The sequence below is a fragment of the Chenopodium quinoa genome, unplaced genomic scaffold (assembly GCF_001683475.1).
Source record: "Chenopodium quinoa cultivar QQ74 unplaced genomic scaffold, ASM168347v1, whole genome shotgun sequence".
NCBI classification, from domain to species: Eukaryota; Viridiplantae; Streptophyta; class Magnoliopsida; order Caryophyllales; family Amaranthaceae; genus Chenopodium; species Chenopodium quinoa.
In genome coordinates, this window is record NW_018742616.1 from 883,027 (window position 1) to 902,989 (window position 19,963).

Genomic DNA, 19,963 nt, shown 5'->3' on the forward strand with positions numbered 1-19,963 from the left:
TAAAAAAATCCTTAAAAATAAAACTAAATACTAAGCAACTTCTACTACTAGATAGTGCTCCATTTTAATTTTTTTTATTTTTTTTATTTTTTTACCTAATAGTGTTAAAGGTTAAGCTCGAAAAAATGACGGAGCAGCTGAGTAGGGGAGGATTTAACTATCCAAGGCTAATTTTTTCACTACGTACACTTACTACGTGTTTGATGGCCAATATAGTTACTCTGTCGAAAGAACAAATCCTACGTATATAGCACCCTTTTGGCAATAGTGCAATAATACCAATCTTTTGATTGTACAGAGAGTAACAAAGAGTTTAATATGTACAATCTTATAAGTTGAGGCTTGAAACCTATCGACATAAATTTACAATAGTATACTGCGTAACGAAAAAAAAAAAATCGGAAAAGATATTTGAAGATATTAACAGAATCCAAGCAATACATGGGTAACTTTAGGCATGCAGCAAATCAAAGGGGCTGAAAAAGCAACATATACAGGGGTATAGGCAAAGCTTTTGGGTGCATCATGCAATATGCATGGCCCCAAAGGATAGACAAGAGAACAATTTAATCAATGGAATAATACCTTTATTACTTATAAGGGGTGGTGGAATCCCCACCCTATTTATATAATTTAATTTTATTAATATTATTCATAAATTTTATATGTACTTTTTTTTTTAAAAAAAAATAAAAGATAAAAGTGCACTAATATATATAATGGCCTGCATTACAGAAAAAATGTGCTGAAAAATGGGACAAATGAAAGCAGTAAACTGGTTGCAAGCATTGATTATAAATGAGTGAGTGTGAACCTGGGTTTCTCCATGCTTTTCTACAGTTCTATTGTTGGACTCATCACCAAACAAGCCTCATACCTACCAAATTTAGTAATCCTACTTCAACTTCAACAAACAAAAAAAAAAGTTGTTAATTTTGTTTTTTTTTAAAAAAAAATCAATCTTATCATAATAACATATGTTGATGAAATTTAATTTTGATTAGGAAGTTTTGTTTTTATAAACAAAATTCATTTTTGACATGAACAACATTAGTAAATCAACAAGTCTGGATTAGTGATTATTAGCTTTTTTACAGGATATCACGAATTATTAGTTTTCATCACTAATAAAGATGAGTTGAAGAGAAGATGATCAACCTAAGTGTGGACCGTACCATTAACTAATAACCTAGGCCATTTTGGTTAAGTATTATGTAAGGCATCTACGACTATACATGTTTTATGATATAACGCGTGTGAGGTTATACCATATGGAAAAGTACAAATTAAGCAAATCAAAAACTTAAAATGAGTACATTATTAGTACATATGCTGCATTATCTTTAATGACTTTTTATTACACTATGATGAGTAGTAGTAGTACAAAACTACAAATACTGATGAATAAATGATTTGTGGAAAAGTTTAAGTATAAATATAAGGTAACAGTAATTAGAAAGAAACAGAAACTATAGTATATACATGTCAATATGTCATTAAACAACCAAGAAAATAACACATTGCTGATCTTCCTACTGCTTGACCCAACTGTATGATACAACTTTGACAGGTGGAACTTACTATTTTTATTCCCCTAAAAATACAAGGTTCTTATTTATTCAACTTTTTTCGGAATGACCTTTTCCTTCCCCCCTTTTTTTTCCTTTAAAAAAAATAAAATAATTTAGAGTATAATCTCAACTTCCAAACCTCAAAAAAAAAAAAAAAAAAAAAAAGAAAAAAAAAGTAGTTGGAATAAACTAATTGGAGAGGCAGTTAGCTAAAACAGCTGGAAACTAGGAACAGTCCTTCAACTTCATTAAGCTTAAACAAATCTCAACTATACTAATAAAATTACTTAAAGCCAAACTTAATTAGCAATGAAACTGAACTACATGCCACTACTAATATAGTAACTTAACTTATTAATTCGATTTGCTTTCGGAAAATTTAACCCTACCTAGTTAGATAAGTATATTATTCACGATGACATTAATAGCAATGAGACAATCGTATCAATAACATCAATTGTACTCGTAATAGTAGTAGTAGTAATTGATAATTACAGACAAAAGATCAAACAAATTTGTTCCAACCCCTCAAAATAAACTAAAATGACCAAGTCATATAATAAACTCAACTACTAGCAAAACAATGCTAATTAAAGTTGATCAATACTAATCTTTTTCCCTTAAAAAATAAAATAAAATTAGAATTATCTTTTGACTTATAAAATTTCTTAATCAGAAATGAACATCAGAAACAGCTGAATCATCTTCATCTTCAACAGAAGCAGGAAGATTAAGATCAATCAAACTATCACGAGTAGTGATCTTCGTTATCTTACTATTATCAAGTAAGTTGTTATGATCAACCCCATTATTCGAAACAAGAACATGAGATCTTTTGTGACCACCAAGAGCTTGTCCAGAAGCAAAAACTCTTAGACAAATCGGACATTCATGAACCTTCTTTATCATCATCGAATCCGATCCATCATCCACCCGATTTTCGTCTTCGTTAGTGTTATCAGCTCTTTGCTCGGATTCATTAACTCGAATTTTCTTATGACTTGCTCTGTGACCCCCTAATGCTTGATACGATCTAAAACCTTTGTTACAAGTATCACACTTGTATTTCATCTTCTTGTTATTATTGTTCTTTGTTGTTGCAGTAGTACGCTTACCAACTGAGCTATTCCACTTGTCTCTCGACATCATCATGAGACAGAAGGCTAAGTCTTCCTCGGAAGTAACTTCCGTGATCGAACTAACTGGCAGGTCCGCCTCCACATCAACCGCACTCGAACCACTCGATTTCCTACAACCCCGAACATAATGTTGTCGTTGTTGATGATCAAAGTAGTGATAATCGAACGAAGTTGAAGAAGCCGGTTTCTGAAGAATCCGCTTTGATCTTCGCTTTCGAGTAGGATGATTCTTCTTCCTAAACGACTCCGTCTCACTTTCTCTATCTTGTGAAGTAACAAGTGACGATGATCCAGTCGGTTCAGCTACTATCAATTCATCATTATCATGAGTTGCAAATTCAACCTCGTCTTCGTGTTCTGAATCACTCGATGATAAAAAGTGTGACACAGACGATGGTGGTGGAGATTCAGTCTCCGACCAACTAGGTGTTCGCATCCGCAGTTGTGGTGGTGGTGGTGCCGGAGAGTCGGGTTTCGAAGCGACAGAATGATTAAGCATGTGAGACCTCATGTGCCCTCCTAAAGCTCTCCCATTTGCAAACTTCCTAAAACAAAGTTTACATCTATGCCTCTCCATTTTTTCTTCTTTTTGTTTAGAAACAGAGTAATTAAGCTAAAAAAAACAGAGTAAGAAAGAACAAACAGGGGAAATTGAATTTCAAAGTAGTAGTAATATAAATTAAGCTTAAAGCTTATAAATTTAGTACTTTATTTTTTCAGAATTTTGTAAGATTAAGGGGTGAACTTTGCGTGAGGTGTGTTTTTTTTGCACAAAAGTTAATGTGAGAGAGAAGGTGGAGATTGGAAGCTTATATGAGTAGGTGACAAGCATTCCTCCACCAAGCTGATTTATACCCTTTTTTTCATTTTTTCTTTTTTGTTAATTTTTTTTTTTTTTTTTTGGATTTTTTTTTTTTTGGTGGGATCTTCTTTTAAGTGAGGAGAAACGGCAAACGTAATTTATGAGGACTTAATTACGCGTTTATGTGCATAAAATCATAAAAGAACAAACATATAACATGTTTATTTTCGAAGCATTTTTATGCAATTATGCCGGTTTCTTTACTTATATGTCTTTGATTGTTGTGTTTGATTGTTTTAATTAATTACTCCGTATTTTCACTCCTTGTATTTCTTCTAATTTAAGTATCAATATTATCTTGTATTTAAGGAAATAAGCACGGTGTAATATGGAATTACCATGATATTTGAAATTACGATTAATGATATTTGATTTGGAGCTAATTACATTATCATAGAAGTATCGTGAAAGATTAATATCTCGTGTTTTATAATCAGCTAGAACCATATGTATCTTGAATGATTTTTTTTTTTTTTTTTTCTAGAAAGGAGATAGAGTATCCCTAAGATTTTATGATCAATAGTGCTTCACAAAGAATGAAAGAATATTACATTTTGCTCTGTACTTGATGTTCTTATTATGTATCTGTGGGCGTATAGCAGTAATGTCTAGATTCTACATTAATACAATTATTCTAACAATAGATAAGATTTTTTTAAACAATCAATATTCACTCTTTTATATGAACTTTTTTTATAGTTCATTTTATAGTTATTTTGAATGATTTTTTTCTTATTTTTTAAATTCATAAAATTTACATATGCCCTTGAGCTCATTTTAGACAAGCTAAATAATGGTGGTATTCTTATTGTCCCATTATGATTATTATTGTAACTTACATGTGATACAATATCCTAATTTATAATCATGATTTGTTACTTTTAATAGATTCATCTTCAACTGATGATGTTTGACTAGCCACCCACAGTCCCACACTCAACGCAAATGTTCATTAATTTGTGTTATATAGTATGCTTGTTTTGCATCCCTTAATATCTATAATTGTATATTAAGTTAGAAACTACTACATGGAAATATGGAATAGTTACTTTGTGTTAAAGAGACTATTCAAAACTTTATTAGGCTGTGAAGTTTCAATTTGACTAAGTATAATAAACGTTAATTAATGTATTTAATTGTATTCATCAAAGAGTTACTAGAAGTTAATATGGAGTATTCAATTATACATGTATAGGACTAACACTAAACTATTTTGGCCTTACTTTTTTTTTTTTTTTTTTTTAATCAGCTTCATGTACCTTGTAGCAATGCTCCACAACAAGACGAAAAGAAGAAATGGGTGTACCTTAGCATACACTAAAGTTCACGGAACTATGACTTAATAATAGTTGTAACAACTCAAATATATATCCACATGTCAATGCCCATTTTGTTGGTTTTTAATCAATTCATGATGTAATCCATGATCAACTCAACACTAACTAAAAATAAGCTCGATTCCTAAGTTTACACTTGATAATCCTAAAAATAACACTAAACGCGGTTTTTAATTTATTACTTTGTCACGATAACACTATATATCTATCGCTAGCTGTAGGATGCTTATAGTCATAATATTCTGTATTTACTATCTTTGCCTGTTCAAAATTAGTGAACAATATTAAATACTTCGTAGATAAAGATGGTTGAAAATTTGTACACTCTCAAGAAGGAAAGTTTAAGATGTAGTTACTTGTAAGTGGTTTTGTTCCTCTAAAATTGGATCTTTTAGCTAAGCATAATGGAAAATTGAAGGGTAGGAAATAAGTGGGAAAGTAACCACTTAATACCCAATTTTAGTGGAGCATTCTTTGGGGCGAGAGTAACTTCCTTTTTATATTAAGGGGAAATAGTAGACTAAGTCTTAAAAGTCTACTTGTGTTTGTCCTTAAATTCTAACATGGAGAGCAGCTTATTTGTTGTGCAAGTGGTACCAAACTTATTTTAATTTGTTGCAAGTTTAAGAAAATTACTTACTAAATGACCAAATCACACTTTATTTTAAATAGATTAGTAGATAATTAAGGAGATTAGACCTAATGAACGTGATGAAATGTCTAAGAATAAGTTGGAAGTCGTAGTCTAATAATGGAAATATGGAATATGTAAGAAATGTGTATATGATATACTTGTAGTTGTTTGGAGTTTTAAGAGCAGTATAGTACTCCAATTAATTATTATATTTACAACTTGGCATGAAGTGTTGTGTATTTGATTTTAGTACTTCCTTCGGTTAAAAGTAATGGTCCAATTCAAATTTAATTCACATGCTTTAAATCATATACTTTTTTTATTGAATTTTATTATGGTATTCTTTTAATTCAGTTAAACTGCGAAAAAGTAATGGTCTAAATAATCAAGCAAAATTGCTGAAATGTTGAAAAACTCATATTGTGACTTTGAAGTCACAATTTTAAACCCTACCATTTACTTATACTTGGAAGTAATTTTCTTTTTTTAATTTACTTTATATTACGGAGTATAAGATTTTCTTCAATATGGGATAGCATATGCGGAGTAAAAGTAGAGCATGGCCTATGATTGTCTTAAAATAGAAGAAGCATTAAGTTGAACTTCTTTGCATGAGTTGGAAGGAAACAACTCTTACTATAATAGACAGTGGGCTGCACAAATCAGCACAGCCCATTCCAACATGATGCTTCATAGGTCTGGTCTTTTGCTGTACCAAATTTAGTAATTTAGCTGTTATTAACATCATCACTGTGTTTTCATGTCACAAAATTATGAGTCGAGTCAAATCAGGTCGGATTAGAACATATAATAATAACATAGATTCGAAAAGTATGTTATGTTTAGTCATGTAGAAGCATGGTGCACAAGATAACATGTTTTTATAGGATTGAACATATATAGTAACTAAATTAGAAACTTTAGTATTTTATTTAGCAAGTTGTCTCCTAATTGAACAACCTAATCTATCAATGAAAAGTATCCACACGTACAATTGACTAGAACTTTATGAAATTTACAAAGTTGTTGCGGGTGAAATACCGACTCTTGTAAATTATATTTTGACTAAGGACTATTATCCAAAGGGTGAGCTTAATTAGGGGAAATTAGTAATTAATTTAATGGCCAATTGTTCATAATGGTCATAGTTTGGACAATTTCAACTTTCTTCGGATGGTTGCTAAACTAACATCACATAGGTAAAATATAAGGTGATTGCGACTACTGACTAATAATAGCTTGTCAAGCCATGACATATAGGATTGGGCTGTTGAGCTAACCTAGTACATTGGCCACTTAATGTGACACCATTATTCTACACTTGTATGTACCTATTTCGGCTCTGATCTTTTATCTTGCCTTAACATGGCTAAAATCGTTTAAAACGATGGGGTAAATTTATATTTTGATGCATAATGTAACATACTCTGTACTTGAATAATGTCAATCAAATTTCTTAATCTCTAAGCCCAAGTAGGCAGAATCAAATCCCCAATATGAAATTTAATGGTTTTACTACTGCTGATATTAAATCACAGGCTCACACAGCCGCTGCATGCTCTCATCTAATCCAGGGGAATGAAGTCATACAAGTTGCCAGCATACTAGAGGATCTATTACTAAAAGAATCCAGCAGCTGTCCAACCTAGCTCTTTTAGAAGCTTGTATTATTCTGTTATAACAAATTCAGTTATAATAGAATTCTCTAGATGTTTGTAATATTCTGTTACAACAGAATTAGTTACACCCTTTTCCAGCGTGTATTTAGCTAGAGTTGTTGATGTAATATGGATATAAATACTCTCTTGTATTCAGAGCTTTTTCTCAATGAATAATATTCCAATTTTTCCCTCTCTAAAATTCTCTCAATCAGTACGAAATTATTGTGTTCAATATGGTATCAGAGCAGGTTTTTCATTAGCTTCCGCAAGATAATCTTCAATTAATTTTGAAGATCAAATCAAATCAAATTCATCTTGTTCCTGATTCTGTGTTTTATGCTGTGCAAACCTTTTAAGGTACTTGAATTACTGGAAATTTTTCAATTAGATCTCAAATTCTTCATTCAAATTTTTGAAGGTTCTCATATTTCTGTTGATTAGTTTTTCTGATCAAAATCTAGTAGAATTTTGTTTCAATCTCCTTCTTCTACTTTATTTTTCATCCCTTCAACCATGGCTGCTACTTCAAGCACACCTGTTACACCTAATCAAGATCCAACTAGTGTTTTTTACATTCATCCTTCAGACATGAATTCTCTTCAGTTAGTTTCCACCAAATTCAATGGTGAAGGTTATGCTGACTGGAGGAGAAGTATGACAATTGCCTTATCTGCTAAGAATAAGCTTGGATTCGTGGATGGAACGATTCCAAAACCTTATCCCACACATGAGACATACAAGGCTTGGGAGAGGTGCAATGACATGATAATTTCATGGATCTTGTACAATCTTGATACTATCATTGCCAGAAGCGTTCTGTATTTCAATTCTGCTGCAGAAATATGGAAGGATTTGGAAGACATATATGGTTTTACATCAGGCCCTCAGTTGTACTCTCTTGAACGTCAGCTTTCAGAAGTAAATCAGAACACAGAATCAATTGCTGCATTTTTCACAAAAATGAAGATGCTATGGGATGAGTTGAATGCAGCGAGTCCGTTACCTGTATGCACATGAATGCACATGTAATCAGTGCACTTGCAACCTGACTCAAAAGATTTTCAAGCTTAAAGAGGAGCAACGATTAATGCAGTTTCTGATGAAATTAAATGAACACTATACTAGTGTGAGATGCAATATTCTAATGCTGAATCCACTGCCTAATCTTTCACAAGCTTACAGGCTTTTGATCCAGGAGGAGAGACACAAGGAACTGAGCACAATGCATATGAATGGCAAAGGCAATCAAGAGTCAATGGTATTTGCTGAAAGAAAGAAGTCAAATCAACAGTTTCAGAGAAATACCAATTACAGAACCAGATCACAGACTAACACCAGATCAGGATCTTCTTTATTCTGCAATCACTGTAACAGGCCTGGGCATTCCATTGATAATTGCTGGAAGTTACATGGTTATCCAGCCAATTTCAAACACAATGTGTGGCAGAAGGACAAGAGTGTAGCTGCTATTGCACAACAAGACACTATGATGGAAGATTACAATCAGAATCAGGATAATCAAGTCTCTGCACCAATGATCTCTATGAACCAATACAATCAGTTGCTTGAGCTTCTTGGAAAACAGACTGATGTTGCTTCCTCTTCTCAAGAAGAAGGTGATTCAGACATAAACGCTCAAGCAAATTGGCAGATAAATTTTGCTTATCTGCTTCTTTTGGTGCTAAGTGGATTATAGATAGTGGAGCTTCAGACCATATATGAAGTGATCTTAACATGTTTCGTTCATATAAACTTGTTAATGGCCCAAATAACTCCATCACTATACCTAATGGTAGCAAAATTCAGGTTATGCACATTGGGAATGTTACCTTGAACAATAAAATTCTTCTCAAAGATGTTCTGCATGTTCCATTGTTTCACTTCAATCTAATATATGTGCCTAAGTTGTGCAAGGATCTTAATAGTGTTGTTTCATTCACACATAATGGTTGTTATATTCAGGCCCCTTCACAGACTGCTCTGCCTCTCGGTAGATTGCGTGGCGGACTCTATTTTCTAGAGGAACAAAAGTCAGAGTACTTAACCACTAGTTCTAGGAATTTTGCTTATTCTTGTAATAAATCTAGTTGGGAGAAAACTAGAAATATAGCTACTAAGGATGCTGAATTGTGGCACCTTAGGTTAGGCCATTTACCTTTTCATAGCTTTAAGCATATTCTGCCTTGGAATGTAAAAGATTGCTCAAATAGCATCATTTGTAAAGTCTGTCCTGCTGCAAAACAAAACAGACTATCTTTTCCTGTTAGTGAAATAAGAAGTACAAAACCTTTTGAACTCATTCATGTTGACATTTGGGGTCCATACAAAGAGTCTACTTATAATGGTTTCAACCAATTTTTAACAATAGTTGATGATTTTAGTAGATACACATGGGTTCATTTACTAAAATGCAAATCTGATGCTGTAAGTTTGTTTGAAAATTTTTCACACTATGTCAAAACACAATTTAATACAATCATTTTGTGTGTGAGGTCTGATAATGCCCTTGAGCTCACAGAAGGTTCTATGAAAGATTTCTACATAAGAAATGGGATAATACATCAGACAAGTTGTGCAGACACACCACAACAAAATGGAGTAGTAGAACGCAAGCATAAGCACTTACTTGAGACAGGACGAGCACTGTGTTTTCAGTCCAGAATACCCAAGAGATATTGGGGAGAATCAATCTTGTGTGCTACTTACTTGATTAACAGAATGCCTCTAAGGAGTATAAACTTTGCTACACCTTACAGCAAGTTGGTCAAAACTGCCCCCAAAATTGATCATTTAAAGCCTTTTGGTTGCTTATGTTTTGTATCAACCAGTAAAGTTCACATGACCAAGTTTGATGACAGAGTTGTTCCAGCTGTTTTCATTGGTTATCCTCTTCACCAAAACGGTTATAGAGTTCTAGAACTGAACACAAGGAGAATCAAAATTTCCAGAGATGTGATATTTCATGAAACACATTTCCCCTTTCATCTACAAAGCCCCAATCCCACTGCAACACCTACCATATTTCTACCCAAAACCACCAATCCACATACTACCTTCTATGATGAACCTGACATTTATTCTTATCAACAGCATCTTGATGAATCCATACAAGATCCTCCACCTTTACAAAGACAACCAAATCCACGAGAAAATACCATTCCTGTTCCTGTCAGACAATCTACCAGACCTGTTAAGAAACCAGCCTGGTGCAAAGATTTTCACTGCTATTCTTCTGTTTCTGGCAGTGATGCTTCTCATTTTTGTAATCTAGTCTCTTTTGACACTCTACCACATCAATTCAAAGCATTTATAAGCAAGGCAAATCAGTTCACTGAACCAGCCTCCTTTCAAGAGGCATCACAAGATGAAAACTGGGTTTCTGCTATGAACAAAGAAATCAAGGCCCTAGAGGATAACCACACTTGGGAAGTAGTTAATTTGCCTCCCAACAAGAAAGCTATTGGATGCAAGTGGGTTTATAAAGTGAAACTAAAGGCAGATGGCTCCATAGATTGGTGGCAAAGGGATTTACACAAGTTCATGGCATTGATTATGAAGAGACTTTCTCTCCAGTTGTCAAAATGTCTACTATTAGGTGTATTCTATCTCTGGCAGCTTCTTACAAATGTCCTCTTCACCAATTGGATATTAACAATGCCTTCCTTCATGGGGATCTCGATGAATTGGTATATATGAAGATGCCACTAGGAATTCCTAACTCAGGCAACAAGGTGTGCAGGCTGAAAAAGTCTATGTATGGACTTAAACAAGCCTAAAGACAATGGTTTTCCAAACTTCATTTTGAACTCTTGCAGCAAGGATATGTTCAATCCAAAAATGATTACTCTCTCTTCCTGAAGAAATCGAATGGTCATACAACTATTGGGGCAATTTATGTTGATGACATAATCCTAACAGGAAGCAATACAGAAGAAATCATGCACCTCAAGGCTCATCTTGATGCTACTTTTAGCATTAAAGACCTAGGAATTTTGAATTATTTCCTAGGGATTGAAGTTGCCCACTTACAGTCTAAAATAGTCCTTACTCAAAGAAAGTTCACTAAGGAGTTATTATCAACATGCATCCTTGATGTCTCCAAGAAGGTCTCTACTCCCCTTCCTATTAATCTCAAGCTCACACATGATGATGGAGATTTTTATCATGATCTTGTTCTCTACAGATCACTTGTTGGTAAATTGAACTTCCTTACTAACACCAGACCTGATCTAGCTTTCTCAGTGCAAGTTCTCAGTCAATTCATGCAGCAACCTCGAGTTCCTCATATGAATGCATTGCATCATGTTTTAAAGTATGTGGCAGGGACTATTGGTCAAGGGATTCTGCTTAAATCCTCTGACTCTCTTTCTCTCAGAGCTTTCACTGATTCAGACTGGGTTGGTTGTCCATCTACTTGACGTTCTGTGACAGGCTATGTTGTTATTTTTGGTGGTTCTCCAATCTCTTGGAAATCTAAGAAACAAGGGACAGTTAGCAAATCTTCTTCTGAGGCAAAATATCGTGCCATGTCTTCTGCAACCTCTGAAGTAACTTGGCTAGTTCGTTTGTTAGAATAACTTGGTGTTAAGAAGTTGAAACCTGTTTCACTTTATTGTGATAATCAATCTACTATACACATAGCCAAAAATCCAGTCCATCATGAACGGACAAAACACATAGAAATCGATGTCCATTTTACTAGGGTTTACTTGAGCTGCATTACATTCCTACATCACATCAACTGGCAGATGTATTCACCAAAGCTCTGTCTGGTCCTCATTTTCGTCTATTGTTGTCCAAGCTAGGACTTACTGATGCTTCATCCAGCCCTAGCTTGAGGGGGGGGGGGGTAATGGTTTTACTACTGCTGATATTAAATCACAGGCTCACACAACCGTTGCATGCTCTCATCTAATCCAGGAGAATGAAGTCATACAAGTTGCCAGCATACTAGAGGGTCTATTACTAAAAGAATCCAGCAGCTGTCCAACCTAGCTCTTCTAGAAGCTTGTATCATTCTGTTATAACAAATTCAGTTATAATATAATTCTCTAGATGTTTGTAATATTCTGTTATAACAGAATTAGTTACACCTTTTTCCAGCGTGTATTTAGCTAGAGTTGTTGATGTAATATGGATATAAATACTCTCCTGTATTCAGAGCTTTTTCTCAATGAATAATATTCCAATTTTTCCCTCTCTAAAATTCTCTCAATCAGTACGAAATTCTTGTGCTCAATAAAATTACTCTTTTTTTTTATTTGGCAACGAGGAATAATAATACAAAACTACTAGTCGTAACTACTGAATTTAAATAATAAAATATGCTGATGTTATACATTCAATCAATCAGATAATTTAATTTAGGCTAGGGAAGATAACTTGTCACAAAGAGTTGGCTATTTGAATACTGTTGCATATTATTGTCAAATTAAACCAGCTAATCTAGTATAAATGTATAATACGTTCACTACAATGTTTTTTTTTTAAATAAAAAGCAAACAAATCATAAAATGTCTAATAAAAATACACTTTGATACTTTGTTCTTGATTTATTTTTCATTGTTCACAATAATTTTATAATCAAATATTTGGTGGATGGTAAGTCCACACCTTATACAGACCCCCATCAAAAATATGTAGTATATACTATATACTAAAATTGCTATATGATGTTGATGAGTATATATAAATTAATTACAGTGTATCAATTTCAAGATAATATACCTAAACATATTTTTTCCCTTTTTTTTTCTTTTCTATGAATTTTATGGTGTTTTTGAAACTTAAATATATAGTATATAGTTTATGGGCTGGCTTTAACTGCATTACTTGGACCAATCCCTACTTGTAACCAAGGAGAAGAGCTACCATTATTAGTGCTCATATTATCTTGTTCACATAATTTTGCTAACTTCACCTTACTATCTGCCTCATCATCTGCATTATTAGGCATATTAGATTCAATAACACTAATATTGTTAGTGATCTTCTTGTGATCACTTTCATTTTCGACCTCGTTTTCATAATTAAGTCCCTTATCTTGGTGATGAACGTTACTCTCTTGCTTAATTTCTACATTAGCACTGCCCCAAGATTGTAGGAGGATGTTGGTTGGGACTCGAAAGCTCAAAGAGTTCCTAGGGTCTCTTTGGATCTTAAGGATGTCTTGGTCGTTTGGGGCGGGGAGGTTGAGGTCCAATGCCTTTTGCTCGGAGATTGAGAGTTGATGATGATGTGTAGTGAAGATGGGAGGCGGCGGCCTTTCGTGGACTTGCTCGATTTGAAGTTCTTGAAATCTTGTTAGAGTTGAAGTGTCCGGAGCATTAGAGGTAATCCAATGACATCTTTTGTGACCTCCTAGTGCTTGTCCTGAAGAAAAGACTCTATGACAAATTGAACATTCATGTGATTTAGATTTAGGCCTCTTGGACATATTTGTTAAGGGTGAACTTGATCCACCACGTTCGAATTGGTACGTGGTACATGATTTCGCCGGTCTCATGAACTCGTGATCACTACCGCCTCCTAAAGTGTCTTCCTCCCCATTATAGCTATAATCTTGATCAACTTGATCCATTTTTGCCGCGAAACACCCTTTGACTTTTTTATGACTAGCCCTATGACCACCTAATGCTTGATGAGAAGTGAACGTTCTCCCACACGCCTTACACTCGAACAAACCTTTAGGGTTAGTATTATTACTAGCCACACCTTTGGCCTTAACATCAAAAGGCAGTGGTCCTCGCGATGTCATGTATGGAGCCATGAAGCTACTTGAATGCCGCCTCTCTTCTTCCTTACTCGCGGAAGCACTAGACTCATCTAGCTGCTCCACCACCATAGGGTCTACCGCGGCATTAGACAACATCATAAGACAGTTTGCAAGGTCTTCCTCCTCGCTAGAAGGGCAATTAGGTGTATAATTCTCAACTTTTGTCCTAAATGATCTCTTTCTCTTAGACCATCCGGAGGCCCTCCTCCCACCAACATCGTCTCCATCGGATTCAGGCGAAGACAAAGGGGATTCAACATCATTAGGGTTACATTTACCATGATGTTCTATGAAAGTATTCCATGACAAAAATTCTTTCCCACAATTTTCACAAACTCTAGTACTTCTTAGCCTATTAGGGTTTGTCCTTAATGCATACATACGCTTATTACTCGGCGGTGTGTTAACTCCTCCACTACCACCTTTGTCCTCCCAATCGCTAGCCGGATCATCATCATCAAGGACACCACTCTCGTCGCCTATTCCATGAGCCCTCATATGACCTCCCAATGCCCTTCCACACATGAATCCTTTCTTGCAAATTCTACAAAAATGTTTGAAATTTGATTGTTGTTCTACAACCAAAGACATTACCTTGAGTTTCTTTTAAGAACAAAATAAATACAAACAAATAAAACTCGAAAAAATAATCAATCATAAGAGAAGATTAGTAACAATATGATGAATGAATGGTAAAATAAAAATCTATGTACATGAAATATAATATTAGATGTGAAATGATATAATTATGTAGTAGAAGTTGTATGTTTGTATGGTGAGAAGAGAGGTAAGAGTCCTAGTTTTTAGTTCAAGTGTTGGTTGGTTAATTGTGGATGAGAAAGAAAAGGGAAAAGAGTGAAGTTGAGAGTATGTGACACGTGTAAGGAGGATGTGTGAGTTCTTAGCTTAGGAGAAAGACTTGTTCTTTAAATCAAGCTTATTCTTATAATTTTGCATGCTTTACTAATACTAGCTAGCTCCTTTTATTTATGGGGTGGAAATTCTAGCTATTTTGACTGTTTTGAGAGCAATTTTCGCTTGTCCATCCATTAAAATGCAAGTCTGTTTTAAGTAAGAAAAAAGAAAAGGGAAATTAAAGTAGTTCAAACTTTTAACTGATTAAAGTCTATTCATATCCTTTAAAGTCCAAGTCAAGAAAAACAACCATTAAGTCTAATGCTTCTCCATGTATATAGCTTGTTTAATTTGGCTAATTTTACTTTGTCGATTATATCAAACTTGTTTTTAGCGTGTATTATCTTTGGTTTGTTATGAGTTATCAGAACTTATTATTTTGTTTAAATTTGTGCGAGTATTGAATTTATTGAAACTTATTTTTTTGGACTTATATTATCTAAACTTTTTTTTTTTTATTATTATTTATTTTTAAGCAATATTATCTAAAACTTCTTGATTGTGTATAAAATTATTTTGTTTGGACTTACAATCAAGACAATCTTGTATGTAATGCAAAAATGTACATTAAAACTTCAACTGAATTCTTGAGGATTAAAATTGAGAATATATTCTGTCAAAAAAATTGAGAATATATGTACTAAAAGCCCAGTGGGCAAAGCCGTTTTAATTCAGCTTTGTATCCTTTTTCACTCAATGGGCCCAAAATGCCTACTAGGCCTTGTTTAGCAAAGTTCAATTGTAAATAACTAAATATGCAAAGTTTTCAAGAGGATCTTGAAAGAAGATGTGTCTAATTTCACATTGTATCTTACCTTTTTACTAAAATGTAAATTGATCAATAAGCTTTTATTACTTGGTATTAAGTTTAATTTTAAATCTAGTATGAAGTATCTTTAATTATGATGTACTTGGTATAATACAATCCCTAAAAAATAATGGTAAAACATAGATTTATTTAACCTTTTTGAGTTTTACTTCATGGTACATACAACTACTAAATAAGAGATGTAGCTACATATAAATTGTTGCTAATAAGATTAAGTACATAAAAGAAACTATATTTGTCTTTCTTATAACACTTTGAAAATGACACACTCTCTTTTAGACAAAATGATACTGGAAGTAAAGCACACGAAAAAAGTGTAAACAAAAGTAAAAATTTATTTTCAAGATTATAGGGGATGGGGGGAACAATTTGCATTCCACAACCTACATCCAACCAACATACAATACACACACCACTATATATCATAAATGACAAGTCTCGTCATATATAGACAAGTTAAATGTAACCATGATGCGAATAGTCTCCTAATGACTTTGTATTAGTTATTGAAATTAACATGAGAACGGTAAGTTTGGCCCGGGTTCCAGCCCCTAGGGATGACATTGTTTAAGGTAAGAGTGTCTCCAGATTGAGCTTCAATTAATTCCAAAGACAGAGGAGGATCAAGACCATTGTCTGCATTCAGCTCCCAAACTGCACCCCACGATTGTTTCAAGGAGATCCATTCACCAGATTGCTCCTTCAATTTCACACTTTCTATTCCCAAACCATCCGTATACTCAATTGTTGATGCAAAGTAGTACGGGTTCGAACCCGGATCCACTCTTACCTCCACGGTTACTCCTCGATAGTTACATTTTACCCTGCACCAATTATAATTTTCAAAACTAAATTAATTATACTATACATCTTATATTCAATAAAATAATGACATAGTTTATTATTCTTTTAAATTGGTTCCCCAACCCCTCAAAAGTCTTAGGGGTTGTGAAATGGTTGTACAACTTATATGGTACATTATGTAATCGTTGTATAGAATATCTTTCGAAAAGTGACATATTTGATTTAATTACTCGTAGTTTCTTACTTTTGGTATTGGATGTGAAGCACGCCAGCATCTCGTAGTTTTTCAGCTTGGCCAGGCTTAGCCATGGCTCCAAAAGCTGTTCCACTTAAATCGAAATGAGGTTCGTCCGAAGGGCAACCTGGACATTCATCTGTTATCGTCACTGTCACTGGTTTTCTCGAACATGCTTCATTTTCCGTACATTTTACCTAGTAGGTCATCCGAAAAAAATTAATGATAATAAATTTTATACCATCAAATTTTCATATATACATAAAGACGATATTGTCAATTGGTATATTTATCGACTTTTTAAGGGGTCATTAAAAACACGGATTCTTGTACGATTAAACAATGATACAATAAACTTGTTTATTTAGTACAAAAATTATAGTGCTTTACTTAGAGGGTAGTTCAAATGGTTAGAGCTTCCTCCCTAGGATATCCTGAAATTGATTCTCAATCCACTCTTGTGGCTCTCTAAACACACACACACAAAATATATATATATATATATATATATATATATATATATATATATATATATATATATATATATATATATATATATATATATATATATATATATATATATATTTGAAAAAAAGACTAACCTCGTAGCAAACTCCACATCCGTCACCAAAGTTATATAATGAGGATCCAGCTGCTGTAACCATGCCAGAATACGGAGGTTTATCCACCGTATTTGTATATCCACACGCTCCACCTACGTATATATAGTGATATACATCATATAGTTATTAATTAGTACAACAAACAATGTGTGTTTCGTCTAAGATTATTTTTGATGAATTAGGTATTTCCCTCAAAACAAGTTAAAGAAGTTTGTAACTAACATATAAATCACACGTCTTGTTAATTATCTCATAAAAGTCAGTCACATATTAGACAACCCGTATTAAATATAAGGAAATGGTGAACCATAAAAGGAGTAAAAAATTTACCATCGCTTCCGGCGCCATCAGGACTTCCATACCAAGTAGCACCAGCAGGGTACCAATTGGAATAAGAGTCATGATAATATTTGGACACATTCAAAAGTTTAGGGTTGAAACAAAGACAACTATTAAAAAGAAGAGCAAAATCCAAAACAAACACTAAAGAAAAGAGGTAATGAGAAAGAAGAGCCATTATTATTATGAGTTTAATTAATTACTTGGCTAATTAATTAGTATAAGAGGAACAATGTAGTATATACTATATTTGATAGTAATACTAAACCTTAGTACTTAACTTTGTGATAAAAACTGGTAGAAACTCACTCTTTTTTATAGTGTAGTGAGGAAGAATTGTGATCTTCGTCATCATCTTAATTTAGCCATTAATTGTGGGAAATCAGTATAAGTCACCATCAACACATTAATTTAAAAAATAATGCATGATAGTTTTTTTTTAATTATTTAATTTGTGTACCATCTAAAGGCTTCATTTTCTAGCATGTGCACATAAAATATTATGTTAGAAAGTAAACCCTAAACATGCATAACATGACATATATAATAAGATAAAAATTATTAATGTAGCAGCAAAGATGGAAAGTAAATCTTAATGACTTGACTTTAGTGCACCATATTCTTAAATTATTTACGATTCCATGAAATATGCATAATTTTCGCAATCTTTTGATTTCACTCAAATTGATTTTTGTACCCTTAGAAATTAAATGTGTGACATGATGTGATTTAGATATGAACCTTTCACACCTCTAATAATTTACGTTTACCTATCAAATCTATTTTAACTTATAATGAAAGCAAATTCTTTCATGATACTTGTCATTACCTTGTGATATATATTCCCGTTTTTTTTTTTTTTTTGTGCAAAATTTTTAAGTAAACTATATATACCTTATGATATTTATTTTCCAGTTTTATATTTTAACCTAGTTGTGCATATGAACCAAACAACTAATAGTCTAATTGACGCAAGATTTGAAGGTTATTAGGGCAATTCCAACGATAGGGATATGGTTCGTGTACGTAGCTTGGCAAAATTTGTGGAACTGTGTCTCTTGTTTCAACCGTTTTGAGTGTGTGGTTGAGTCTACGTAATCAAATAATGATGCAATGCTATTTTGCTTGACATTTATCAACTTAGGTTATAGTGGATGGGATTGAAAAAAAAATTATAAAGTCGGAGAATGATTGACAAGCGAAACCTATTCAAATATCGCAATCTTAAATTCAATTCTTCATAGTATATCAATACTACTTAAAAAGATACGAGTAGTAAATTCTATTCTCCACAGTCCACAACCACCTATATTTTCCTCCATTGTTTCACCCAAATTTACAAATATAAAGAAATAGAGAAAATAAATATACTCCGAATGTTGCAAATGAATTGAAATATTCTAACATGAAAACTACTCGACTATATGAGAACATAGTACATAAGAGAATAAACAACTACTCGTACTATGAATATTAGAGGCCCTTGTACAATACTACAACAACAACTACTCGTACTTGTAAACACAACAATGAACTTGATTGCTTGAACATAGCCAATTATTTTTTGTTTCTGTAATTGGTAAATGAAAATCACATTTTTGAACTGTTTAAATAGTGAAACATTTACTGTAACATCATATGCGTTACTGTGGTAATAAATAACTTATGCATCAAATTGACTTCTTAATGCAAAATTTCCTTACTTAAATTACGAAATGATGTTTGTGGGCCTTTGATTATCACACGACTAATTGTCCAATTTATATAATTGACCCCTCAATTCCTCAAATAGGTGACTTGAGTCAAGTACGTGGTACGTACTATTTTAATTTTTTTCAATTCGAAAAAGCCATTTTATATAAATAAATAAAGTGATACGATAGAAAATAATCTCCGGTGAAATTGCCGTTAATGGTGGTTATTGACGGTTGATAAAAGTGACATATATTTTAATTATTTTCCAACTTGATCTTTTCATATATTGTGGTAGTTGGTCTACTGAATAATGTGACTCATTTCAACACTAGATACAAATAGTCATAGTCTTCCATATTCATTGATAAATATTAATGACTTAATTAACCATGACTTCTAGTAGGACCAAGATTGTTTTATGCCTAAATTACAAATTAGCAGGTTTTCATACATAATCGAGAATTGTATTCGGATTTGTATTGTATTGGCAAGGTTAGTCAATCCAAATATTGTTGATTTTAGTGATATAATTAAGATGACTAAA

General features: G+C 33.2%; 3 protein-coding genes across 3 annotated transcripts; all 3 read right to left on the reverse strand.

Annotated features, from left to right (window-relative positions):
• Positions 1–1,994: 1,994 nt before the first annotated feature.
• Positions 1,995–4,458, reverse strand: LOC110721484 (zinc finger protein ZAT9-like). The gene has a single exon (XM_021900638.1). The coding sequence runs from the start codon at positions 3,285–3,287 to the stop codon at positions 2,244–2,246; it is 1,044 nt and encodes a 347-aa protein (XP_021756330.1). The 5' UTR covers positions 3,288–4,458; the 3' UTR covers positions 1,995–2,243.
• An 8,415-nt stretch (positions 4,459–12,873) lies between these two features.
• On the reverse strand, positions 12,874–14,656 carry LOC110721333 (zinc finger protein ZAT4-like). Its single transcript, XM_021900471.1, has one exon. The coding sequence runs from the start codon at positions 14,568–14,570 to the stop codon at positions 13,011–13,013; it is 1,560 nt and encodes a 519-aa protein (XP_021756163.1). The 5' UTR covers positions 14,571–14,656; the 3' UTR covers positions 12,874–13,010.
• A 1,247-nt stretch (positions 14,657–15,903) lies between these two features.
• Positions 15,904–17,992, reverse strand: LOC110721334 (putative expansin-B2). Its single transcript, XM_021900472.1, has 4 exons — positions 17,716–17,992; positions 17,365–17,477; positions 16,772–16,959; positions 15,904–16,547 (listed from the first exon to the last, which is right to left on the reverse strand). The coding sequence occupies exons 1-4, from the start codon at positions 17,900–17,902 to the stop codon at positions 16,223–16,225; spliced, it is 813 nt and encodes a 270-aa protein (XP_021756164.1). The 5' UTR covers positions 17,903–17,992; the 3' UTR covers positions 15,904–16,222.
• Between the last annotated feature and the right edge of the window lie 1,971 nt (positions 17,993–19,963).